Below are 27,367 nucleotides of genomic sequence, written 5' to 3'. Positions count from 1 at the left end.
TGATGCGGTTGACCAAGATTAAGTTACCGACAAACAAAGCCTTGATTGGCTCAACCTTATTCCACCAAACGTATTCTTTAATAACGGTTGTGCGGTCATCCATCCCCATACTGTTGCTTAAATTCTAAATTTCCACAATTCAATTGCAAGAAATTTATTTCAGTACTGCACTGCCTGAACTTTTGTACATTTTCAATCACTTGAAAATAGTTCATTTGTTTCTGGTTTTGCATAAATTATTTGGTTCTTACATTATTTCTGTCTTTTCAAGTTCCGTATTTCGATCATTATGTTATTTTTACACACTTGATAAATTGCGTGCTGTTAATTAAACGACATACTTTATTTGTTAGAAGAATTTATCCACGACCGACTCGGCCAGTAAATTTGTTTACACAAATTATTATATATGTACTACTTCCCTAATTAGAGAGTTTGGTTGAATTGTTGTAACAACTATATAAGAATGAAATAACTTGATTTCAAAAAAAACCTCAAAACATGCAAGCTTGCTAGTTAGCATCACAACTTTAATAAAGGAAATAAAGCAAAGCAAACAAATCCAATGTGACATGTCTTGTCTATTACTAGCATTCTTCAACTCTACTCCATTAACAATGGACTAACTAAATCACCAAATCTCGTAACAAACATATCCTTAATAGCAACTCCAAATTAACTAATTAGGCTCTCAATGACCATGTCTCTTTCACATTTACTATAAATACTCTTCATCTCCCTCTCTCTCAATTCAACCACAAATCACTTACCCACATTCCTAATTAAGATAGCTGGCTTCGTCAGATATGGATGTCATAGTTGCTTTTGCTGTTGCACTTCTGGTGTTTCCAATAGCTTCTCCTGTGACCTCGTTGAGCTCAAATTACTACGACAAAACATGTCCTAACCTCGAATCCACTGTCTCTAGTACTGTGAAGAAAGCCATGTTGAATGATAAAACAGTTCCAGCTGCTCTTCTCCGCATGCACTTCCATGATTGCTTCGTCAGGGTAATCAATATCATTTATGTCTTTTTTTATATAATTTCTCATAGACAATCTTTTTAATTTGATAAACGAGAAAGATATCATTGGGCTTGTCTGTTTTGGATAGTCAAATTGGACCTAAACTTAGGCCTAACAGGCTGAGGGCACAACCTGTCGACCGCAGATAAGTTAGGCCGAGACCCAACACGAAACCGAACGGGAATAAATCCCATTGGAGATCGAATCATAGAACCCTGCAAGCATACGCCTTTGGCTAAAACCGATAACCAGCCAGGCTTTATCATAGACGATTACGCATGCATATGAAATTAACTTTGTTAAGTTTTTGTTATTGTTTTGAAGGGCTGCGATGGGTCAGTGCTGCTGGAATCAAAGGGAAAGAACCAAGCGGAGAAAGATGGACCTCCAAACATTTCTTTGCATGCATTTTATGTAATTGACATTGCAAAGAAAGCAGTGGAAGCTTTGTGCCCTGGCGTGGTCTCTTGTGCAGATATTCTAGCTTTAGCTGCAAGAGACGCAGTTGCTTTGGTTAGTCATCAATCCATAATAATAATAATTGTTAAATTTCTTTGCTCAATTGGCTTGTAGTTAGGTGGTTGTAACTGTTCCACTTAAAAAATGCTAACGATCCGTAAGACTGGTGGTTCCACTTATATATGTATGATTGGATTTATGTTCTAGACTCTTGTGGGTACTTTATTTATGTTTCTGTTGGGCCTTGTAATAATATTTGACAGTCGGGAGGCCCAACTTGGGATGTGCCCAAAGGGAGATTGGATGGAAGAATTTCAAAGGCAACTGAAACCAGACAGTTACCAGCTCCTACCTTCAACATATCTCAACTACAACAAAGCTTCTCACAGAGAGGTCTTTCCATGGCTGATCTTGTAGCTTTGTCAGGTAAGCCCAATCTGTTATTGTCATCACCATTGTGGGCTTGGGCCTGGGCCTGAACCCTATCTGTGAAGGAGGCCCATTATGTACTGCCCTGTCAAAACTGCTCAACTTTGTGTGCGCTTTGGAAATTGCAGGAGGCCATACACTTGGATTCTCCCATTGTTCATCTTTCCAAAACAGAATACACAACTTCAGCGCGACCGTCGACGTCGATCCATCGCTGAATCCATCCTTCGCCGCGAGTCTAAGAAGCGTATGCCCTGCACACAACAAGGTAAAAAATGCAGGAGCAACCATGGATCCCTCTACTACTACATTTGACAATGCATACTACAAGCTGCTGCTTCAGGGTAAAAGCCTCTTTTCTTCTGATCAATCATTGCTTACTACATCCAAAACCAAAACTCTGGTGTCTAAATTCGCTCGATCGCAAGGAGAATTTCAAAAGGCTTTTGTGAACTCCATGATTAAGATGAGCAGCATCACAGGAGGACAAGAAATTAGGCTTGATTGTAAAGTAGTTAATTAGGTGAATTTAGTTAATTAGGCAAGTTATTGTGTTTATCAACGAAGGTCATGTCTTGTTCTTTGTAAGGTTATGTTATTTTGTGAGTGATCAATAATCAGTTTGAGTGTGAGGTGGTGTGTGCCAGTTTAGATTGCCAATTGTAAAAGGATTGAGTTTTCAAGACAAAATTACTTTAAATTTTTATATTTGTTTTGTTGGCTACAAATTTATTGTCCTTATTTTGTGGGAAGCTATGATTGAGTTTCAAAATAAAACAAAGAAATAAGACTTTCACTAGTTTATATTTGAAATATAGAGTGATTAGGAAAGACTACTACTAATTACACAAAAATGAGTCTTGGTAATAACACAACGAGGTCTGTTTGATAAAGTATATACGCTAACTTAGGCCGTTTTGTCAAAACGCTCCATACACATTAACGTATAAGCTCAAGAAACATAAAACTTTGCCAATACTTTATTTCGAAAACAGAGGAGAAACACCGGATAGGGTTCAACTCGGCCGATATCCCGGAACGTTTGGCCCCGTGTACGCTCCTCGTTTGTCCAACTAAATAGTATGTTGGGCTCATAAGTACCAGCCCGCATCCATCAGGCTATTGACCCAGCCCATTTAAACGAAGGAAAGAAGAGGAGAGCAATTGGGTGGCGGGTGGCCACGAGCGGTTCAAACTTCAAACCAAATGTCGAGATCCAAACCCTTGGCATCAAGCTCAAAAATCTTTCAAGTTCTGATCTTCCGGGCCACTGACCCAGCCCATTTGAACGAAAGACAAAGGGGAAGACTAGAGAGTAAGATAGAGACGGAGGGAGGGAGGGAAAGCGTACCATTGCGATTGCAACTTGCGAGCACACTGAGAAAGAGGTGCCTGATTTCGTACGAACTCTTAAAATCGAATCCAATGAGCGATCACCGCCGCCACGATGAAAACGAAGGACTAGAAGAAGCTGCAGTGGAAACTGATCCGACGTCACAATCAAAGCAACAACGACAACAACTAAAAGAAGGAAGCACGCACGAAGATGAAGAGTTGCGCAAGCTTCTGGTGCCGGATATTGGAGATCTTCCTCTTAATCCTCCTTCAGCGGTCGAAGCCAACTTCGTCTCTTACTTCGCTGCAGGTTTTTCTTATTGCTATGTTGAACCCTAAGTTTGCTCTGCTCTAGCTTGTTATGTGAATTTCAGTGTACTGATTGTGTTTTCCGTGTTTGAATTTATGAAGATTTTATGAAGTCAGGACACGATCAGTATATTTACCGCCATGCAAACGGGTAGAAGTCTTACTTTTTTTGTTAATCTGTTTGGTATTGTGGATCGACATGGAAATTATTCAATGCATAGGAACTGATTATCTCTTTTATCAAAAGCTTGTGTGTTATTGGTTTGGCTCCTACACATGTTGCTTTCAAGGATGAAGGAGGAATCACAGCTGTTGATTTCAATGTTGGCAAATCTGATAGGAGTGGCGTGAAAGTCACTGGAAAGCGAAAGAGGGTAATTGCGATGCTAATTTTGATTAGGATTTGTGATGTCAGTGTATATATATATATATAAATGTCAAGTATTAAGAAACGCTTTCTTATAACTTGATGAAACTTAAGCTGGTTATGAGTTATGACTGCGTATTTGAAAGGCCTTTCCATATCACTCATCATCATCATCCAAGCCTTTATCCTAAAATTTTGGGATCGGTTACATGAATCTATAATTGTCTTTAGTTACCAGTTGTGAATAATTCATCAGCCTTCATTGCATTATGTTTTCCATTCCATTTTGTTATCTCAACTCTCGTATCATGCACTATTGGGTTTTTTCATGTTGGTGAATATACTCATATAGTTTCTTGTAAAGCACAGTAACTCATTTGTACTCTACTAATTATCTTTTAAGCTAGAGTCGGATCCAGTTCTTAGAGTTTCTATTTCTAAAATAATTTGGTGCTATGATTCCTATTCCCTACAGTTCTTCAGTTTTAATTTAAGTGAGCTGGATTTAGCTATATTAGCAAGCCTTCAATTGGATGGAAGACAGAAATGAAAGTTGAAATTTGAATTGACGTGATTAAATTTCCACCCTTAAATTTAAGTTGTAGTAGAACTTCTTAAAGGCTAGAATTGTAGCAAAACCCCACTCCCTTCATATGAGCAAGAATGAAAATTATCTGAACCATAGTTTGGAGTTGGGGAAGCTATTTTACAAGTCTGACCTTCTGTGATCAGAGTCCCATTCTTTTTTTTTGTCCTTCAGCCTTTTATATAAGTTTTTACTGAAATCAGAATGATATTCACAGAATGCACAATCCTTTGAGTCAAATACAGCTTTGTGTAAAGTTTGCACGAGCACTTCTTCATATATTGTCAGGTAAAGATATGTTCCTATTCAATTATCTTTTTTCAGCTCCTCGTTTACTGAGAAAATAAAACTTAACGAAATTTCGGTGGCTTTTGACAGGTGTTGCGTTAAAGGCTCTCTGTTGGAAGTGAATGATAGATTAATTAAAAAACCGGAATTGCTTAATTCTTCGGTGAGAATAACTCAATCCCTACAAGTTTGATTGTCACATTAGTTGACGGACAGTATCACCTTGCTCAAATTTATGATCAAATACACATATATTATCTTTCCTTGAATTTCTCACGAACCTTTCTTGCTTCATTAATTTTAAGTTTCTGTTAAATTACATAATTTATTAGTAGGTTTGCCTTAGAAGTACTATTGCCTTTCTTTTTGGAGCACAAGTTGGAGCATCCTGATACTATTTTGTTTTTACTGTTTTGTACTTGCATCCATTCAAAATAATGAGAAAGCAGTAGTAACTCTTTGATGAATGGTACTTTGTAAGCTGAAGTGAAATATATTTCAAAACAATGCGGCTTGTCATTGTTGTTTATATGTTAGTAACTCGATATTACCATTGTTGCTTATCTGTTAGTAACTTGAGATACCGGTCCGGCGGTCACTATGGGTGACCTTCCCCACCATCTCTCTATCGATATACTCTCAGGCTCAAAATGGTGGTATTCACTTGTCAAGATAAGCAAATGGTGAAACCATGTTTTGATAATCACTGGTTCATACTGATTATAAACAGCCTATCAGTAATTCAGAATGCCTGTGTCGGGGACTCATGGTGCGAAATGATTTGAATGCTTCCAACTGAACTAGTTCTGATTTGGGGATGGGAAGGGGATGAAATATTATGGAAATTAGCAGGAGTGGCATGTTTGTCTGATATCGATTACCTTTATGTAATGAAACTAATATTTCTTCTTTTTATTGAAGTTTGATCAGTGTGAGCATCGCCATGTGACATTTATTTTCTTTTGGCCACCACGAAGAAAAATATAGACTTTTTTAACAATGAACTGGCTATTAGCTTTAAATCCTAATCAAACTTTGGTCCTGTGTTGAAGCTAGTTTACTTGGGTATTGTAGATTGTTCTCTTAATAGCTTAAATGGAGTGTGTATCTTCATGGGTCATTGTGTAATTTTCTTTTTGAGATGTGATGACAAAAAAGATCCAGTTGTAGATTTTCAGTATCAGATGACCACAAACTTTGTTGTCTTTGTTGGTTATTTGCTGCCTCCCACTCACCTGCTCATTCTTGACCAATTTGCAGCCTGATAGGGAGGGATATGTTGCTATCATCATGCCAAAGCCTGCAGATTGGCTCAAGATTAAGGGTTCTTTGCTGAGCAGTGAAGAATACAAGAAATTGAGAGGGTAAATGCTTAACAATTGGAATACTTGGAATCATCTCTGGACTTGTACTTTAAAGAATGCAACAATCAAAAGCGTCTGCTGCCTCACTAAATTGCATGCGTGCTACTAGAAGCCCTCTACGATTGGTGCTTGAGACATTCCCCATCAGGTTCATCTTTCTACTCTTTAACGTTTCTAGTTCTCAGTCGGGGACTGAAGGATTAGCTGGTGCTTTTGCAGTTTTGTATCATTAGTTAAATTTATTTGGCAAAAATACAGATTGTGCCCTGAAATTAGAACCAATCCTGGCTCAAACAAGATACAGAAGACTGTCACTTATTGTTCAGCAACCATTATTTCCTGAATAACAAGCCTTCTGGATCTATTTATTGTGTTAAAACACAAGTAAACATGTTCTTCAAGCTCTTGTGACTGCTCCAAGAAGCAAGACTGGTGCATCTGGAATTCTCTCACGGCCTCCTTCAATATCTCAGCCTTTCCATTCTTAATACACATATCAGCGACATCTCTGCAATGCTCAATTTCATCGTGTAACCTCCTCGCCAGTCGACTCATCGTATCAAAATCATTGATCAATGTGAAGGTCCCTCTCGCTGCCATATCAAGCTGCGCCGTGAATGCTTCGAGCAATCTTGTTGCAGTCCTTTCACCAACCACCTTGTTTTTAGTACTCTTCAGTGAAGCCAAAGAGCAAGCCATTAGTCCAGGAGCTGCAACAATGCCAATTATGCTATGTAGAGATATTACTATCAAGGCAATCATAAGTGCACTGTGAGCAAATATAAGACTAAACCCACCAATTTTCTTGCAGATTCTATTCAACTTCACTCTCCTCCTCATCTTCTTCTCCTTTAATGTTAATCTATCAAGCAACTGAAGATTACTGTCATGGATTTCGCGAAATTGAACCGGACTAATGTACGATAATGGATTCTTCAGCAATGCAAATGCGGTAAGCTCTCTGAATACAGACCCTGTAACGACCTGGCTCAACACTTGTGAGGAACTGTCTGTTTTAGTACATTGTGCCTTTTTACATAACTTCATAACCTTTTTGATTCTCCGGTCATTAGTACGCGCTTGATGAACGCTTCGAAGGATCAATTCACATACATTACAAGCTTCCAGGCTTGCTTCAAAGTAGTCGAGGAGGAGGCCATGAAATTTTGAGTCTTCAATCATCTGTATTAGGGTTTCTTGGCGTGGCTCGAGGAGACATTCGGAGAGATGTTGATAGAAAGGATGAGATGATGATGCAGAGAGCCTGTCAATGCCATCAATGCTTGTTTTCCTGATTTGGCCTTGAACTTTGCCCCACATTTCCATGTAAGATTTTGTTCGGAATGCTTGCACGTATTCTTCATTGACGCTTAACTTGCTCCCTAAGCTACCCCCAAGTTTCTTCCTAGATCCACCTGAACCTGCAAAACAAATAAAAATCACCAAACGATGAGATTTTAACAAAATTTCAAAGAAACCCGTCTCAATTTTCTAGGAAAATGAAAAGGGTTTATTAAAATTCAAATTCGGAAATCCGGGTTGTATTAAAAAAAAAAATTGAAGATCTTTTGAAGTCCTTAAAACCCATTAAGAAGTTATAGATAGATTTGGGAAGTTTTCATAATTGAAGAAGATGTGGTTAGAAGCTCACCTGATCCTTTGCAGATTGATCTTAACTTGCTCCACACAAGCTTTGTCATCTGAGAAATGTTTGATTCGAGAGAATTAATGAATGATTGGGTTGATTAGGAGTTAAGAGTCATGTAGTGGTTATATATATATATAGGCATGTAATGTTTGCACCGCCATATAATTGATTATGGCTTTTATCACACGATAACGTCCCTGACACGGTGCGTTTTAATACGTGGAGTGTATTGAGAGACAAAGCTTGTATTTGTTGGATTGGAACCATAAATTAGAAGAGCAAAGAAAAATAGAGGTTTGATCCGATTCACTCGAATTGTTATTGTCCGTTTTGAAAGCAAATCGCGTATGATTTTATCGTTTAAAAGATGCCTAAAAACGTTATGATATTGGATCAAACTTATAAATCACATCACTTGACTTTTATCGACTTTTGTAGTCTGCACAAGAGAAGCGTGCGTGGATTGGTACAAAGTAAAGTTGCTCATACGCTATTGAGAGTCCTAATAAGCTTTTACGCCTTTTTTGTGGGATCAGTCGATAAGTCATCAGATTTCACAATTCATGATCTTAATCTGGATGAGATCGACAGCTATCCTTCATTGGATTCAAATTTTGGTTTTTTAGTTTCTTACAGCATGAAAACGTGTGACTATTTATTTATTTTATTCTTTTCACATCCATTTACTAGAACTTTTTTAATATCCATGGATCTACTTGGATGGTGGAGTTGGATACGGAGTGATAACCAATTGAATCATACTTGAGATCCCAAAAATAAGACTCTCATTTTATTCCCAATTAATGTGAATCGTTAGATGTTAAGTGAGACTTACATATGTTCAAAGGTTATTTAACAGGTCACATAGATGTGGGATAAAATGAATGTCATATTTTGGAGGTTTTTACGTTTACTCTAATCAATTCGATCTATTACATTGTATTATCAAAAATATATGATTAAATTTTTTGAAGCATAGTTTTGGAAACATAATGGATTTTGACCGAACAAGCTTGTTTGGTTGAATAAACTATGGAGTTCAAGTCATTAGCGTATGAGAACTAAATATAATATTATGTAAGATTTAAGTTCTTGCCTAACTGCATTAATGGAAACTGACGACCTTCTCAGGAAACAAAAAACTGTAATCTTGATATTCCTAAAAACATCATTGCTGACTATAGTTTGCTTGCTTCACCTTTATTGGCAAAAAATACCCAAATAGTTAGTGTTCTGGTTATTTATGCAAACAATAATTTGAGGCACAAATGGGAGTTTGTCGAAGTACCTAGCTAAACCTCCTCTAATGACGTTGTGTTAGGTCAAATAAACAAAGACGAAATCTAAAGAAAGACTAACGTTTATAAGCTTATGTGTTATTTGACTTAATAAGATGTGTTTTAAAACCGTGAACCCTAAAAGTTCATGTAAATCCTCTGATTGGTTGGGGGAAAACAAATAGTATCTTATAATGATAATTAAGCAACAATTATTTTGCATTAACTGGTCTAAGTAGCTATTTAGTTAAATTCGCTTTGCAACACATTAATCATGTGTGTTCTGGCTGGGACTTAGCGTAGACAATATACATGTGGGTGTAAATTTAATGAAGATGACAATAACCATTAGAGACATGATTATAAGCATCAGCATGCTCTTGGTCTGTATTACTTAATAATGATTTAAAGTAATTAATGACGTTTAAGATATTTATCGTATTTAATCGTCTGAGCTTGTAGTGCATTGCCTATTTGTTAGTCAGACTCAGACCATAAAGATAGTTAAAACAAAGGCCAGCCCATAAACAAATTAAAAGCCCAACTTGGTAACATAAATAAAAACAAGGGACAATTGGCAGTAAGAGCACTTTAGACAACTTAATTGTAAAAAGGTCATGGACATTTTTAAAATTGTAAAAAAGTGCAATTTAAGGGTAATTTGGTCATCTGACTTAAGATATTTTTTAGTTTATACCTACAATACCCTCCTCTTTCTTCTTCTTCTTCTTCTTCTTCTCCTCCCTCCAACTATCCAACTCTAGTGTGTCCTCTCTTTCTCTCCTTCTTCTCTACTAAAAGTTATCTCCTTCTTTCTCTCCTCCTTCTTCTTCTTCTTCTTCTTCTTCTTCTTCTTCTGGTTCTCGATCTGGTTCTTCGCTGTCTTCTTCTCCGTTTTTGGCCGAGTTTCTCCTCTCTTCATCTCCTTCTTCGTCGTTGCTCAATCTGGACTGCGTCGAGTTGCTCTGCTTCGTTTTTGACAGATCTGGACTATGCTTCGTTATTCAATCTGGGTTGTGCTTTGTTTTTTTGCAGATCTGGACTCTGGTTCGTTTTTTGCAGAGATGTATCACTATAGTATCACCATAGTATCACCAACACCAAAAAACCACTAAAATGATGAAACTAGTATGCATACTTCATCTTCCTAACTACTTTTCCTTTCTTGATTTTCTTTTCTTGGTTACCTCTCTTGTTCGTTTTGAAAAAACATTTACAAGTGCAGAGATGTATCACTATAGTATCACGAACACAAAAAATTCATTAAAATGATACAATTGAACTAATATGCATACTTCTTCTTCCTTTCTTGGTTTTCTTTTCTTGGTTTGTACATCTCTTGCTCTTTTTGGAAAAACATTTACAGCTGCAGAGATGTATCACTATAGTATCACGAACATAAAAAATCCACTAAAATGACATAACTGAACCAGAAAGACATGTAATGCTATCAAATTTACGTTCTAACATTTATATCATCATTTTATGAGCCAAAAATATAAATTGAACACTAAATTGGATCTTCTATTTAAAAGTATCACTATTGTATCACAATTCGTGGAGAGAGAAAATCAAAATTGAGGTTATTTTGGTAAAAGATGATCCACAGTGTACTTTTTTAAAAGGATGTTTTAGTGATTGTACTTTTTTACAATTAAGTATAATCTAGTGTACCGGCCTCCAAAAGTCCCTAAAAACAAAAGCCCAAAGATAATGTGTCTGTTTGGCAGTGTGTTTGCACTGCTTTTCTTGGCTGTGGTGAGGTGAACCACAGTTTTTTTTTGTGCCACGCCAAACTCATTTTATCAGCAGAACTCACTTCATAACATCACAATTTTTTACCTCGCAACACCTTACTTCACAGCACCAAAATATAAACAGTCTCAAACGTTTTATATCGTAACGTAAAATACTTTAGGTCAAGTACTTTGTTTTAGATTAATATACAATGCAAACATTAAGTGATTTTATATTAATATTATTAGTCTTTAATATAACTGTAATTTAGATACGTCAAACGCACCTCACCACAGTTTTAAAAGTAATGCACCAAACAGTTTATGCATTTGAACTCACCTCACAGTACCACAGTTTTATACCTTACTGCAGTTCACAGCACCCCCAAACATCTACAATGTCTAAGAAACTGCAATCCAAAAGCTTCAGGCCCAACAATGTTTGTTTGTCTATTTATAACTGCCATTGGATTAGTCATTGATCTAATGGCTGTGCAGTGTCCATCTGTAGGTTAGGTGTATAGAAGGAAACAAATGGATAGAGAGGAGAAAAAAAAGAAGATTTGAACTCCGTTTGACTGATAACTTTATATATACGGTTGTGCTAGACATACATAAATTTGGTATACATGAAGATACATAATGAGTTGGCATACTGATTAGGATGATGACTGGATAATTTTAAATTTCAAAATCTCTCAAAAGGGATAATATTATTTTAAGCTGGATTTGCTATTTCCAATACAAAACACTCAAAACCTCGGTAATAGCAAATGTGTAGAGAAAAATGGAAAACCTCCTCCCTCCTCCCATGTTTACACCGCCGGTGAGTTTTTTCATCTCCGGTGATAATCGTTTGTGATCACCATTGCCGGCATCTACTTCACAACCGTTATCTGGCCTGTTCTTCCTATTGCTTGGTTAATATCGAGAAGCAACCCGACATCGAAGTTAAAGGTATGAACTTTGAGTTAATACTTTGGTTCTAAACAATTTATTTGACGTCTAAATCTCTTTTCTACTCAGTTTCATTGAGTAGGTAGAAAATCATTGCGTGGTGCAGCAGTTTCGTCGCCATCTGGATTTTTCTTGTTCATCGGCTTAAGCTCCGGAGTTAGCTTCCAAGGGAGGTGAGTACAGTTATGTTTGTTATTTTGTAACTTTTATGGAAAGTAGTATTCGTTTTTCGGTTCGTTTTTAGTTATAAAACTCAATCTGTAGTTGTATTTGTTGGAAAAAAAAATCCATTTTCGTTTATGAAGAATTATGAGATGTTGAATGCGTATGTTTGCTTGGAGTTTATGAAGAATTCTGAGATGTTGAATGGGTATTACACTACGATTGTGTGTGGGTATATAAATACGCTGCCAATTTGAGATGTTGATTGGGTATGTTTGATTGGTTTCATTGTGTATGGAAATAAAAATGGTTTATTACACTACCATTGTGTTTGGGTGTATAGATAAACTGCGTATTTCAGATGTTTAATGGGTTTGTTTGCTGGGTTTCATTAGATAGGGAGATAAAAATGGTTTATTACACTATCATTGTGTTTGGGTGTATAGATACACTGCCTATTTCAGATGTTTAATGGGTTTGTTGGCTGGGTTTCATTAGATAGGGAGATAAAATTGGTTTATTACACTATCATTGTGTTTGGGTGTATAGATACACTGCCTATTTCAGATGTTTAATGGGTTTGTTGGCTGGGTTTCATTAGCTAGGGAGATAAAAATGGTTTATTACACTATCATAGTGTTTGGGTGTATAGATACACTGCCTATTTCAGATGTTTAATGGGTTTGTTGGCTGGGTTTCATTAGCTAGGGAGATAAAAATTGTTTATTACACTATCATAGTGTTTGGGTGTATAGATACACTGCCTATTTCAGATGTTTAATGGGTTTGTTGGCTGGGTTTCATTAGCTAGGGAGATAAAAATGGTTTATTACACTATCATTGTGTTTGGGTGTATAGATACACTGCCTATTTCAGATGTTTAATGGGTTTGTTGGCTGGGTTTCATTAGATAGGGAGATAAAAATGGTTTATTACACTATCATTGTGTTTGGGTGTATAGATACACTGCCTATTTCAGATGTTTAATGGGTTTGTTGGCTGGGTTTCATTAGATAGGGAGATAAAAATGGTTTATTACACTATCATTGTGTTTGGGTGTATAGATACACTGCCTATTTCAGATGTTTAATGGGTTTGTTGGCTGGGTTTCATTAGATAGGGAGATAAAAATGGTTTATTACACTATCATTGTGTTTGGGTGTATAGATACACTGCCTATTTCAGATGTTTAATGGGTTTGTTGGCTGGGTTTCATTAGCTAGGGAGATAAAAATGGTTTATTACACTATCATTGTGTTTGGGTTTATACATACACTGCCTATTTGAGATGTTTAATTGGTTTGTTTTGCTCGGTTCAACTCTGTTGCTAGATAAAAACCTTTATTACACATCAATTTTTTTAGTGTATAATACATTATCATTTGTAATAATGTATTTGTATAGTAGAATATGCATAATGTGATTGGTCAACTTTTTGGATTTAATGATTTATTTTACTATATAATAAACTATTGGTTTGTATAATACATGGTTTTTTGTGCATAATGTTAATACTAAAATTTGTTGTTTCAGTATGGCTAAATTACAATACCGGTCTAATCTGCAAGGGATTGCAACACTATTAAGAAGCGTGCGATTGAAAAGCAGTCACAAAAAGTTTTTGCAAATGACACCTTTTTGGAACTTGTACAAAGTGTTTAAGAAGGATGAGCATAAAGAATTAAGTATCAAGAAACACGATTTGATCGTACAAGACATTATTGGCACCTACAACGATAAGCGTGGATCGTTTATTCTTGGAGGTAAGAGAGTTACCATTACAGAGAATGATGTTTCTTTGATATTTGGAGTAGTGTCTGGAGATATTCCATTGAAGATAGGCTGAAGCAAGAAGCCCGATGATTGTGAATTTGTGAAGCGAAGGTTTAATGGAATTGATATGATGAGATCGCCCAACATAAAACAAGCAATTGACAGTGCTTTGATGGGGGATACTGACGAAGACGCAAAAGATGTCGCACGTTTGTTTGTGCTATACACATGTCTGACTCTGTTCTTTTCAACAAGAGCAGATGCGTTACCATGGGCTTTAGTAAAATTTGTTGAGGTGGTTGAGGACATGAAGAAATGGAATTGGTCGCAGGCAATATCAGAGAACATTGTGCAATCAATTAAGAAGTACAAAAAGGATACAAACAAAGTTACAGGTTGTGCAACTTTGATCTCGGTAAGCAATAACTACTTTGTGCGAGTACTACTTGATATGTATTTACAATGACAATTTATGTGTATTTGCTTGCAGTATTGGTTTTGTGAACACACAAATGTTTTCACCCCCATAAAGTTTGGCGTGTTCCCAAGGTTTGTAAAGTGGGACGTAAGTGGATGGCGAAAGGATTTCAAAAAACAATATATACGCACTTTGGTGGGGCAGAAGGTTAGTTAATCAAGTAAATTCATCTACATTTAACTCACTACATTTATAATTACTTTGCCTATTGCATAATGTATTTGTACTGTTAGTTCACATAATTTAAATAAACTGCAAATTTATAATGTATCTATATTTTTTTTGTTTCACTATACTTAAATACTCTACCAAATTATAATGTATTTGTGTTGCTTTTGATCATGATAGTTAAATACTTTATGTAATTATAATGTATTTATAATGTTTTGTTTCACATTGATCAAATACATTACACAATTATAATGTTTTTATTTTTTATTTGGGTCATATGTCTTAAATACAATACACACTTATAATGTATTTGACACATATTATGTGCATCCGTTAATAGGTGATTGAAGGTGAATTGTCCATGGATGAAAAAGAGAGAGAAGCTCTACGGAATGATTGTGTGACATTGGAGGAATGTTCTGATGCGGACACAACAAGCATCAGTTCAGTTCACAGTGATCCATCATCTGAAACTGACGATAGCAGTGAAGACAATGTCGAAAAAAATTCAGGCGGACACCAGTCAATTGAAACATCACAAAAAATACAAGAATTGGAGGAAGAATTGAAAGGTAAAACAAATGCTCTTGAATTGCTCCGGGTTGAGAAGGATAATGAACAAAGAAAAAATCAAGACCTGCAATTTGAAATGGATCGGGTCATTGCCCTTAATGTTCAGTTGAATATTGAGATTGAACTGTTGAAAGATGCGCTGCCAAAGACAACGGATATTGTTGAAGTGAATGACAAATGGCAGTCAAGTGATGATCAATTTTTCATTCCTGACAGTGCATTAGCAGAGAATGAAAAGGCTGCAAATGAGGATAAAATCTATGATAATATCATAGCTCAATTAGTGTTCGATGAAGATGCAACGAATGAGAAAAGGGAAAGATCAATGAAGGAAATAGCTGAACAGGGGCAAATTCAAAGTTTGAAGACAACATATACCCCTAACTCAATGGTCAAGGGTATTAAAAAAAAAGAACGCATACCAAATGAAGATTCAGACTTTGAGTACGAGTTAAGAAAGAAAAAATCGAAAATAAATGTCCATGGGAAGGAGTTGGCAATTATCAATATTGATGATTGCAAGACACCGGAGCCTTCTACGAGCAAAGAATATGTTATGGACACAAAGTGTGCAATGTATAAGCACCTTATCCCTCCTGACCAGGATAAATTGAAGGCTGTATATAGTATTCAAAAATCCAAGTAAGTTCCATACCTACTTTTATTAAAATGATTTGAGTACAATTTCTTTAATTATAATAATTGCATTATTTATAATTATAGTGTAATATTATGATAACACCATTGAATGTTGTCTTTGTAGCATTGTTCTGTGGAATGGTGAAAATCAATTACTGTGGAGTGATATATTGACCATTTATAACAGTAATATGATTACAAACAATGTAAGTATACATATTACAAAAATAACCTTTGGTAAATTATGTTAAACAACATTTTTTAAGTAACCTAGTAATGTTTTTACAGATCATTAATGCTCACATGGAATATCTTACAAGGAAACAAGGTCCTATTGCGCGTGATCCACCTCCTGAGATTTGCAAGACTGCTTCCCTTGCGATTACAAGTTCATGCATGGCATTCTTGAGGATGAATAAGGATTCGCTAATTAAGAAATTCATCTCTGACAAACTTCGTGGTAGTGGGACTAGATACAGGTATATCATTTTCCCACTCCACGCAGCTGGAAATCATGAGGTTGCCAATCACTGGACATTATTGGTTCTAGACACTGAGGATGGCCTATGGATGCACTACAATTCATTGTTACCGAGGAGGAAACGTGGAATAGACCCATACTTGAAAGATGCTGAGAAACTGGTAAGCATCCATATATAATGTAAATAAGTACATATATATAAGTAGATTGTCATAATGTTTAATATATATAATGTATGCAGATAGCTTATTACGATACTCTATTTCTACCACCGGTTGGCAGTCAATACACTCAACAAAAATTGGTGACCATGTGGGAGACACCACAACAAGCCCCGACTTCGTAAGTTTCGAAATGCACTGCTATTAATTATTTTATGTGTTCCATTTATTTTTGTAAATAAATACTTAATCACATTACAAGGTTTGTAATGTATTTGTTATTTATGAAGAAATCTATAACTACCTTGTTTTTGTGCATACTGTAGTTAGATTTGTTAGTTAGTAATGTGTGTCTGATAATGAGGATGGATTATGTGTTTGATGATGGAGCATGAGGGATGATGGACTTTGAAGTGTTTTATATATTTCTGGATTTGTTTACAGGTTGGGTTATCCAATTTATAGGGCAGATGCTGCCGAAATTTTTAGTCAAATTATAATGGGTTGTGGTTTGTGATTTTTTTCTGCATGATTATTGAAAGTGTATTTATGTATATAGTGTGGGATTTTTTTTCCTTTAAAAATATTTTGGTACTGTCTGATTCAATTATTTCTTATTTAACTACACTACTATGCCGTGTAATGTATTTGGGTTAAGCATCTCCGAACTACCCTATTTTTGTGCATACTGTAGTTAGATTTGTTAGTTAGTAATGTGTGTCTGATAATGAGGATGGATTATGTGTTTGATGATGGAGCATGAGGGATGATGGACTTTGAAGTGTTTTATATATTTCTGGATTTGTTTACAGGTTGGGTTATCCAATTTATAGGGGAGATGCTGCCGAAATTTTTAGTCAAATTATAATGGTTTGTGGTTTTTGATTTTTTTCTGCATGATTATTGAAAGTGTATTTATGTATATAGTGTGGGATTTTTTTTCCTTTAAAAAGATTTTGGTACTGTCTGATTCAATTATTTCTTATTTAACTACACTACTATGCCGTGTAATGTATTTGGGTTAAGCATCTCCGAATAATTTTTTCTTCAATTTATTGTTTAGAAAATATATATAAATACACTGACACCTTCTTTTTGTAATGTGAAAAACAGGCTCGATTGCGGCTTAATATGCATGTACTTAATTGATTGCATATTCAACAACGTGAGCATGAAGAAGAAGCTGAGCAAAACAGACATCTACAAACTGAGGGCAAAATACATTCATAACTTTTTGAATGATGGTGGATATTCATGGGATGTTTTCCACTATGAAAAGGTGGAAATGATGAGCAAGACATTTCTTTAGTTAAACTTACCTTGTTAATGGAACCATGATAATTTTGTTATTTTTTGGATGTTTAAAAGGCAACTGAGCCTTATACATTGAAATGACTGTCTATGTATATTTTTGCCCACATCGATTGGTGCATTTATGGATGAACACCTCACGTTAATTTATATAACAATTTGTAAGTAAATATATTATTATATCATGATGTATTAACACCTTTGAACTTGGTAGACATTATGTAAATAAGATAATAAAAATGAATTAAATTTCCATGAAGAAATTGGGAAACAAATTCAATTGGGTAATAAAAAACGAATGGAATTTCAAAAAACTATTATACTGGACATGTACAGATATGTTAAATAAGTTGTTAATTCATAATGCACTAACTTTTGTGTGACAACTGGGATAAATATACACCATCGAAACATAATGTAATAAGTTAAATACACTGTTAACTGATAATGCATTTAAATATAAAATACAAGTACCCTCATTCAACCATAATGTATTTAACAACTGGAATGATAACAACCAATAAAAATTTATAACACAATGAACCACATCTTGAACACTCAACACCCTAGACCTCCATTAGGCCCAGATCCTCCAGCTGCATTGCTCGTGCTACCACCATAATTCCTCTTGAAAACCTTCTTCTTCATGACACTGCGTGGGCGTCCCTTCCCTTTTTTGATTATTGGATCATTAGTTATTGAAGAACTCACCGTCAAAGAAGCAATCGGTATTTGCCTTAGAATTGTTGCCATGTTATTTATGCTCCCTTCAATCCACTTTATGACGTTTGAATAATTGTATTCATTTTCCGCTGCCAAGTCTGCCAACCGAGCAAATGTCTTACACATATGATCATACCGGACTTGCTCATTTGTGGTTGTCCACCCATCAAAGCTTATCTTCACTCGAGAATGACATCTTCTAACATCTTTCCTCCACCGCGGGAATATGTAATGCGCCGGAAGTAAATACTCATCATTTGCCAGAAGGACAGTTACAGCATGCCTGCACAAAATACCCTTAAACTCAAAGTTCAAACAAGAACACCCAACGTTAAGTCCATCATATATCACAGTGAACATAACTTTCTTCTTGCCACCTTCACCATAAAAAATGTCTTCGTATATAATGTATTGAGTGCCTAATTCAACGGTACACATTGACTTGATACCGCAATACATCATCCCACCCAATTCCTTTTGAAACTCTAAAAACTTCGCGTGGGTCAATGTGTTTTGCATTTGCATTTCCATTTCGTATTTTGTAACACACACTAACTTCTTGTTGGCTGAGTCAAAATCCGCCTGGCATTCCTTCTCAATTTTCTTCGCAAAGCATTACTATATTGCTCGACAAATTGTTTCAACGTAGTCTTTGAGTTGACATAACCATCAAAGAAAGCATTCATGCTCTCGCTCCGACCAGTTGTTGACATCCCGGCCCAAAAATATTTTTTTACGTAGATAGGAACCCACTTTTCTTTCTCCATGTACATATTATCCAGCCAAGAATTACCATCCAGATTATGCAGGTAAATAAGCAGACTCCAATTATCTGAGAGAGAACAAAAAATTTTGAGTTATAAAAATGCATTTGATTTTCACAGTGTAATTAATTAATTACACTTTGAATTATGTAGTGTATTTAATGCACTGTCATACAAGGAAAAAATGCCAGTAAGCTGAAATTAAAAAAAAATACTCACTTTCAAATTCTTCAATGCTATGTGAGTCATAAACAGCTTCAGCCAACATTCGCTTGATGGATTCATATTCACCATGTGATCCAAATTTCTCAGGGACCTTCTTCATGATATGCCATAAACATAATCTATGCCTTGTGTTTGGAAAGACAATTTCAATAGCATTCTTCATTGCCCTATCCTGGTCAGTTATTATACCATGAGGAGGAACACCACCCATGCACGCTAACCATGTCCTAAATAACCAAACGAATGTCTGAGTGTCCTCACTAGATATCAAACCACAACCAAGAAGTATTGACTGCCCATGGTGATTCACACCAACAAACGGGGCAAATGGCATGTCATACTTGTTAGTTAGGTATGTCGTATCGAACGTAACGACATCACCAAATTCATGATAAGCTGCCCTGCTACGCGGATCTGCCCAAAAAACATTCCTTAAACGTCCATCATCATCCCAATCTATCAATGAAAAAAACCCCTGATTATTAGCTTGCATTTTAAGAAAGTAATCATGTACGGCATTTGCATCCCCTTCACCAAGGCGCAAACGTCTAGTCCTAGCAAGAAGGTTTCTAGTATCTCTCTCTAGAAATTGAATATTATCATGACCACCGGCACCAATGACAAATGAATTGAAACTCTTGTTCGGTCGAATTCCAGCAATATCATTAATCTCTAGTTGTCTTTTCACAGACGGATTTATTTCTCTGTTGCACACGAAGAATCTAGAATGACTAGGACTTAGGTCGTGGTTGTGGTCATCTTCAAACAATGTAATCTTCCATTTCCCATCAATAGAAAGTCTACCAACAAGCCTCGCCTTGCACTCATTCTTACTATAGCCACGATGATTGACTGGATTCTTCGAACGTGATACAAATTTATCCGACCTCCCGCATGAAAAGATCAGATATTTGTAATCACCATTCGCATCCTTCGTTAATGACCTCCTCTTGACTGAAAACCCATTTACTTGACCATATTCCTTGTAAAATTTAAACATATCATCAACCGATTCAAACTGCATTCCTATAACTGGCACATTCGATGCAACAGTCTCTGTACAAGTCTGAACACAATCAAGTTGATTGATATTGATCTCACTATCAATATCATCAAGTGAAACCATATCTTCACTGCAAAAAGAATATTGAAACATATATTTGTCAGGAATAAAATATAAATTCAGTAGTACACTGGTTATTCGGAATGCATTAAAAACTGGGTAACAAATACACTTTCAAAAATTGTAATGTAATAAACTACTGGCATGACAAAGATTTGTATACCAGTGATAAAGTCCCACCATAAAAGTAAGACAAATCTATTTAACAAGGAAAATCTCTATACAATGAATAACTGATTTAAATACATTGATTTTTCATAATGCATTAACAACTGGTACCAAATACACGTTCGAAACGTAATGTAATAAGTAACTGACGTTAAAAAAATAGGTATCTCCATTGATAAAGTTCCACCATGGAAGACATCTTAAGGACCAACAATTGTTCATCACCAACCTTGTCAAATAATACTTCAAACATCAACATCTACCACATCCAACTCATTATGACCAATACCATTCAGATCAAAAACATAAACACTATTGTTCATAAAAAACATTGAATAAGGGAATGTGAACCTTGAATAACTGGGGAAACTCATAACTCGTAAGTCGTCGGGAGTAACACAAGGAAGTCGCACAAGTCGGAACAAAAAGACACCGATATTCTTGTAGCCGGAGTCGAAGATGAGAGAGACACAAAGAAGCTTGCAGCCGGCGTCGGAGAAGAGAGAGACACGAAGAAGATTGTAGCTGGAGTCGGATAAGAGAAACGCACGAAGATTCTTGTAGCCGGAGTCGAAGAAGAGACAGGCACGAAGAAGCTTGTAGCCGGAGTCAGTGAAGAGACAATAACTCGTCGAAGGCTGTAACGTATGAGAGCAGGTAACGTATGGGAATGGTTATAGTACATTCTGGAAAAGAGTGATATATATGAGCGGGAAAGCCATGTAGATTTTAGGGTTTTGTTTAAACATCTATGTGGCATGCTTAGTTGGCATGCCACATAGATTATGTAGATTATGTATACCAACTATTATGTATCTATCTCATTTTCCTTATATATATTAGCAGATATGATGATGGTAAATATGTTGAAAATAATGATTCGTGTCATAAAATGGTTATTTGGTTTGCCATTACAATATATATTATTGGCTAACATATTTTGTTGTCAAAATGGCTTATCGAACGGGGTCTCGGACTTTTGATGAGGGCAATATAGACATTTTATATATTCGCGTTTTGGTTGTAATAGAAAAGTGAGAGTTTGCTTTAGACGAAGAAAAAAAAAACTACTGAAAAATCAAAATCATAGGAGGAGGAGAAACATAAAAGCAGAGTCAAACCTTTGGCGGCTGACAGTCTTTCAGGTGTGAGAATCCGTCATCAGTTTCCCCGAATTCTCATTGTCTCCAACGAAACCCTAGTACTCGTCTTCTCTATCCATCCCTTCATCGTCCGTTAATACAATCTAGTTAAATATTTAATTCAGCATTCTAATTATTATTCTGTTAGTTTCGTTTTATCTGGTTTTAAGGTGATCGAATTTTGAAAACCTAAACTTGATGGGTACGCCTAGGGATTCCTCTTCTAATCATCACTCTCCGCGTGGCGGCTCTGGCTCATCTGGAGAAGCCGTGAACAACGCTCAGTCCCGGCGGAGGAATAATCTATCGTCTCCCTGGACTCGGGTCGTTCAAGGGCAGGCAGAATCTACGTCGCCTGTTCAGCATTCTCCGTCTCCGCCGCGATCGCCATCAATAAATTCTGCGGCACCGGAGCAGTCGTCTTTTTCGGAGAAGGTTATGTCATCCTCATCTTCGCCACCACCGCCTGTGGATAATGCAGAGGGTGCCGGTGTTAACAACAATGCGTCACTGGCAAAGAAGCCGGCTTGGAACATGCCGTCAAACGGGGTATTCATGTCAAACGGGGTATTGGAGAATGAGCCAGTTATGGGAGCTGAATCGTGGCCCGCTTTATCGGAATCTGCTAGGGCTTCGCCAAAATCATCATCAGTTGAAGCTCTTTGGAAGTCGGCTCCTGATGGATCAGTCACCAGTTCCGAGGTTCGTTTCAATTCTTGCCTGGTCTTAATGTTTGGTTGCCGTGAATATCCTGAAAGCTGGAAAGTAGTTCTTGAATGTGATTTAATTTGAGTGATATTTATCTCCATAAACAAATCAATTTATTGATATTCACCAATTCCTTTTTTCTGGTGTCCAGACCAATTTGGGTTGAAAATTAGCATTCTAATCGCACATTAAAAAGTGAGTTTGGTTAATGGATATTTGATTGAACTCATCTGTTTTTTGGTGATATTGTCTTATGTTATAGGGACCTGTAATCCCACGTTCACCTCAAAAGCAAACTGCTAGCAGTGCAAAATCTAATTCAGCACCAAACCATACAATGCCAGCTCGACAAAGATCTATGAAGCATGTCAGTGGGGGCGGTGGTAGCAGCATGTCAGGGGGTGGATCTCCGCAGAGCACCTTTGCTCATCCTCCTGTGCCTCCACCACCGCCTCCACATCCTTTCCCATTACCCTCTCATACGATACCAGCAGCACCAGATCAATCTCCTATGGAGCAGTATTACAGGGGAAGTAGTTGGGAAATGAGACCTATTGGCGGGTTTGTGCCTCAGCCACGTGTGGTGAATGACCACAGGAACTACTCTCGTAGGGGCAACTTTGGGCCACGCGGAGATGGACCCTTGCATAACAACTATGGGGGTAGACGACAGGACCGAGGGAACTATATGAATGCTGGAGATGTTCATGTTCAGTCGCAAAGAGGTCAGGCCAGGCCACTTGTTAGACCTCCAACTAGTCCTCCTCCATTTGTTCCTCCACAGAACATGAGACCCTTGCCAAGCCATGTGGGCATTCCAGGTAATTCTATTTCTTTAGAAACCTATTTATGGTCATAATGTGGATGGAATGCTGATGGCTATTAATTTCAGATGTAGTATATTTTCCTACAATGCCTGTGGAACCCTTCAGGAGTATGGGGCCGTATGTCCCTCATGGACCGTATGTCCCTCATGGACCGTATCATGCAATGTATATGCCTGTTCCGGATCCTCCTTTGCCTTTTAAGTTAGTCACACAGATTGATTACTATTTCAGGTATTTTAGCTCATCTTCTGGGACTTTTTTTGAGCAACAAAGGGACTTTAGTTGTATGTATCAAGTCTTCCCTGCCTTTTTGTTTTGGAAACTGAGCAACCATATGTTGGATGCAGTGATGTTAACTTGGAGGGAGATGACTTCTTAAAGTCCAATATGGATGATCAAGGCTGGGTTCCCATAAGCTTAATAGCGAGCTTTCCGCGTGTAAGTTGATGGTTCTTTATTGATTCAATCATTTTATCCTTTTGGTTTACACTTGAATTCAACCTGGTGATCGTGATTTGGTTTCTTGGGGACCATATCACTAAACTATATACTATGCTACTCATATGTATGTTCATAGATATTCCTAGATGAGTGTCTCGGTTGTTATTTATTGTAGAGCTTAGCCTTAGTTTTCACTTTTTGTTCATCTCTGATGAGCATATGTTTCAAATAGACTCCTGGGGATAAGAATGTGGCACTTCTTCAGTGGCAGTAACAATAGACTTTCGGTCATCTAATAAACATGTTAGAAATTGATAAAACTAAACTGACAGGACCTCTAAGAAGTAGATTTTCTTTCCTAGAAAGGGTGCTTTGTCTGTAATGAGTTTTTTATATCAACCTTTTATATGATGGACCCCTCTGCAACTTTGTTTTTTAAAACATTTTAATCAAATTGCCTTTCCGTTATTCGTGTAGCATTCAGTGTCTGTTCATGACTTCATTGAACGATTAAGTGAGTGAAATGTTGTTGTCTAGAAGCGGGGAAATGCAAATTCATTGATGTAATTATTTTCACTTTTAAGAAGTTTGGAATTCCTGGTGATTAGGTTATTTCACCATCCTTAACCTTTGACACATGCTCCTATAACTTTTTTTGAGTTTCCATGTACCCTATAAACTTACCATGAAGTGAAGATTTTGAAGTCTTGGTTCTAGGATTGTCTGTGATTTTTATGGTTTTGAACAGTTGAAAAGGGGGCAGCCAACTAGTATGCTAGTATATTGTCTCGTAGAAGTTTATTTCCTTTATTTCATATCCGTTTATATTCCGTATATATGACAAATGGAGCTATGGCTGCTTACCTAGTAGCCACCCTTTTAGCTGCCTTCTTTGAATGGGAATTTGTTTTATTCAACGAGAGAATTCTCTATAAGAATGCGAAACGCTTCATTGTTTTGGGCCACTTTATTTGATCATGCATTATTTTCCCACTGAAGAGCCATTAAGATTTTGATGAATGAGGATAAATCCAGATGGAGGAAAATTTCTTCTCTTAAAATGGTATATCCTCTGTCGTGGTACTGATTGATCTTATTGCTTTCTTCACTCATGATGCTAATTATGGTGAAGTTCTGGCCGATGGGTAGCTTCTGCCTGTGGCAGTGCTTTCCTAGTTGACATTCAAGTTTTTTTCCTGCTGACACTCTTACTGGTTGGAGGCTTTACCTTTCTCCCATGTTTCATGAAAAGGAATTAGAGGGAATGAAAAAGATATCTTGAAGTTTTCCTGTGTTCACCCTTGCACAAGTATGCGTACGTGTACTGTTGTGCGTTGATATTTTACTGGGGTGATCTGTTTGCAAGATGTACTTATGGCTTGATAATATTTAATCCAATTCTTCCATATTTTTATCATCAAATTTCAGCATTAGATGTCCTTGCAGATCAAGTTTTGCTTTATCACTGTGTTTTTGCAGGTAAAGAATCTGACAAACAATCTTCAGTTTATATTAGATTCCTTGCGGGGTTCAGCTATTGTGGAAGTGCAGGTAATATCCTCTACAGTCTCTTTACACATCAAATATGATTATTAATCAAATTTCCTTTCTTTATTTCACTTAGCCGATGCTATAAACGTTGTTGGATTATTTTCTGAAGCACAAATGGTGCTCTTACTTGTTTATTAAAGTTTGCAACTGCCAGATGCTTTCATATGTTCCTCTGGCCTAACTTTTACTATTTAAACTGGCTCAGGATGACAAATTGAGGAGGCGCAACAATTGGATGAAATATGTAACTAACTCTAGTAGATTTGGCACGGGTTCAACATCACCACCTGCCACTGGACCAAATCAGGATATGGTTGCAACTTCTCTCGAAAAGCTTAATTTGTCACGAGAAGCTTCTGATAGAAATGAGCTGGGTAAGTCAACCCCTCACTCTGAGGATGCTGCAGGAAGACATTTGCCGGGGTTGACTGGCTCATCTAAGCTCTCCAATGGGGAGGTTACTGAAGACATGAATTCAAGCCAGAACTAGTTTATGTCGCCACCAAATCTGTGCGCACATCTTTGGAGACATTGTCCTTTCTGAAGGTAGGGGAATGATGAAGGTGAGAACCGCCTTTTCTTTTATTTTCTTCGTCCACTGTGCCCGTTTTGGTAGCAATATGGTGAGGCACATAGAGGGAAACAGAATAAGGAAAGTTAATATATCAATTTTATGAAGAGATTAAAAAAAAAAAAAAAAAGAGAAAGAAGAGCCTCGGTTGTTGACTCGGGTGAATTATAAGGTTTCTGATTGTACAGCTTTTTATTTTGTTTTTGTGTTTTATCCCTTATTTGATGTTCTTTTGATGGGATGGGAGAGTAACATTGAAGATGGTAAAATTGGGCTGATAATCCTTTCAGCTAAGCAATGTTCTATTATTTATCCAGGTTCTTAGATGTCCCCCATTTTTGGAAGAATGAATCACATACTTGGTAGTGTTTTGCATGGTTGACAGGCATGGATGGTTTGACATTGGGCTTAACCGTGTTAAAGCTGTCTCTTCTGGCTTGAAAATTCTTCACTCATCCAACCCCCACTCTAAACATGCATTATCCTTTCCTCCTTCCTTTTTGTGACCTCTTTAAAGTGACATTCTCCTGTGAGAATAATGATATCCTTTTTCTGGAGGGTCTTTTGTCCAGGTTGTGGTACTTTTTTTACGGCCATTGTTTTTCCAGTTTGTGAAGGATGGTGGGGACGAATTTGTTTTGAGCTGCAAATATCATGGACTTTCTTTTTGGTAAACGTGGAACCAGACAACTGATCACATGTAAGACTTCGCGATCACATGGACCAGTTGAGATCTGGGTCAAAGCTCAATGCGGGAAGATAACGCAATGTCACATTTATAAGACCCTACAACTCTCATTGATCAGTTGAGACCGTGGTTGTTGAATTATTTGTCAAAGAAAAATGAATAAACCGGTACAAGTTCAATGGAGGTTCTCAAAATTCAAAGATTCATGTAACCTAGTTTGTTCTCTCTTGTTTATCTATTCAGATTTCAGAGAATCACCCGCCCGTTTGATACTGTTAGTTTCAGCCTTTCAGGTGCAATCTTGGGCCCAGCGCCTTTATTTCCACTTCGTATTCCCATAAGGGCGTCGTCGGTTTTGGCCCACTTCTTTTCCGGGCTTATGATCTTGGGCCCATGCTTATAGTCACGTGGGTCTGGGCTAAGCAAACTCAAAACAAAATAGTTGAATGATCTGGGCTTTCAGGATCTGGGCTTATGAGTATGGGGACCCAATAGAATTTAGGTCGAAGGTCGGATGAGGGGTCGCAATAAAATGTCCTGGTATTCGAAGTCTTAACCTACAAAACCACCTTGTTTCTATTTTTAATTTAGGTCGGAGGTCAGATGAGGGGTAGTGAGCACGTAAATTTTTTATCCGGCGACATGTTAGGTTAGACCAAAGTTTAAGGTGTGATCACAAAGATACTATTACTCTAAATGAGGAATCGAATTCAAAATCTCCCGAATTCATACAATTTGACCTAAGAGATATTCACCAATTATCACCCTACTTTTAGCAAACCCAGTTTCTTCCACTCTCATGTGCTAAGAGCCAAAGAAGTCGACCCAAAGATTTAATTTCGTGATGTAATTATAGTCACAACCCACTTCACTTTTTTTTTTTTTATTGGAAGAGACCCAAAAGTCT

General features: G+C 36.9%; 4 protein-coding genes and 1 long non-coding RNA gene across 12 annotated transcripts; 4 read left to right on the top strand and 1 right to left on the bottom strand.

Moving 5' to 3' along the window:
• Nucleotides 1-746: 746 nt before the first annotated feature.
• Nucleotides 747-2,619, top strand: LOC120009208 (peroxidase 64). The gene is made up of 4 exons (XM_038859677.1): nucleotides 747-1,010; nucleotides 1,350-1,538; nucleotides 1,748-1,910; nucleotides 2,042-2,619. The coding sequence occupies exons 1-4, from the start codon at nucleotides 807-809 to the stop codon at nucleotides 2,434-2,436; spliced, it is 951 nt and encodes a 316-aa protein (XP_038715605.1). The 5' UTR covers nucleotides 747-806; the 3' UTR covers nucleotides 2,437-2,619.
• Nucleotides 2,620-3,104: 485 nt separating this feature from the next.
• On the top strand, nucleotides 3,105-6,541 carry LOC120009209 (protein Abitram-like). 2 transcript variants are annotated; one of them, XR_005470649.1, is made up of 7 exons: nucleotides 3,105-3,558; nucleotides 3,660-3,708; nucleotides 3,805-3,931; nucleotides 4,728-4,798; nucleotides 4,889-4,961; nucleotides 6,059-6,310; nucleotides 6,421-6,541. XR_005470649.1 is itself a non-coding variant. In XM_038859678.1 (6 exons), the coding sequence occupies exons 1-6, from the start codon at nucleotides 3,120-3,122 to the stop codon at nucleotides 6,164-6,166; spliced, it is 867 nt and encodes a 288-aa protein (XP_038715606.1). In that variant the 5' UTR covers nucleotides 3,105-3,119; the 3' UTR covers nucleotides 6,167-6,461. The 2 variants fall into 2 exon arrangements, 1 of the variants encoding a protein (XP_038715606.1); XM_038859678.1 differs by having other exon boundaries at nucleotides 6,059-6,461.
• Nucleotides 6,444-8,047, bottom strand: LOC120009207 (UPF0496 protein At1g20180-like). The gene is made up of 2 exons (XM_038859676.1): nucleotides 7,814-8,047; nucleotides 6,444-7,583 (listed from the first exon to the last, which is right to left on the bottom strand). The coding sequence occupies exons 1-2, from the start codon at nucleotides 7,860-7,862 to the stop codon at nucleotides 6,478-6,480; spliced, it is 1,155 nt and encodes a 384-aa protein (XP_038715604.1). The 5' UTR covers nucleotides 7,863-8,047; the 3' UTR covers nucleotides 6,444-6,477.
• A 3,545-nt stretch (nucleotides 8,048-11,592) lies between these two features.
• LOC120009747 lies at nucleotides 11,593-21,365 on the top strand. Of its 2 annotated transcripts, none has more exons than XR_005470738.1 (3): nucleotides 11,593-11,780; nucleotides 11,850-11,953; nucleotides 20,980-21,365. It is a non-coding gene; the product is annotated as an uncharacterized LOC120009747 (long non-coding RNA). The 2 variants fall into 2 exon arrangements; XR_005470737.1 differs by lacking the exon at nucleotides 20,980-21,365 and adding an exon at nucleotides 12,389-12,402.
• Nucleotides 21,366-21,595: 230 nt separating this feature from the next.
• On the top strand, nucleotides 21,596-26,098 carry LOC120009419 (la-related protein 1C-like). Of its 6 annotated transcripts, none has more exons than XM_038860017.1 (7): nucleotides 21,596-21,677; nucleotides 21,887-22,376; nucleotides 22,645-23,203; nucleotides 23,275-23,440; nucleotides 23,557-23,647; nucleotides 25,130-25,201; nucleotides 25,407-26,098. In XM_038860017.1, exons 2-7 carry the CDS (start codon nucleotides 22,113-22,115, stop codon nucleotides 25,689-25,691), a joined length of 1,437 nt encoding a protein of 478 aa, XP_038715945.1. In that variant the 5' UTR covers nucleotides 21,596-21,677; nucleotides 21,887-22,112; the 3' UTR covers nucleotides 25,692-26,098. The 6 variants fall into 6 exon arrangements, with proteins under 6 accessions (XP_038715945.1, XP_038715942.1, XP_038715940.1 ...); XM_038860014.1 differs by having other exon boundaries at nucleotides 21,613-21,677; nucleotides 21,845-22,376; XM_038860012.1 differs by having other exon boundaries at nucleotides 21,613-21,733; nucleotides 21,823-22,376.
• The last annotated feature ends 1,269 nt before the right edge of the window (nucleotides 26,099-27,367 follow it).

The sequence above is a fragment of the Tripterygium wilfordii genome, chromosome 11, assembly GCF_013401445.1.
Source record: "Tripterygium wilfordii isolate XIE 37 chromosome 11, ASM1340144v1, whole genome shotgun sequence".
Taxonomy (NCBI): Eukaryota; Viridiplantae; Streptophyta; class Magnoliopsida; order Celastrales; family Celastraceae; genus Tripterygium; species Tripterygium wilfordii.
Note: the sequence above shows the minus strand (reverse complement) of the source record. Positions and strands in the feature narration are given on the sequence as shown.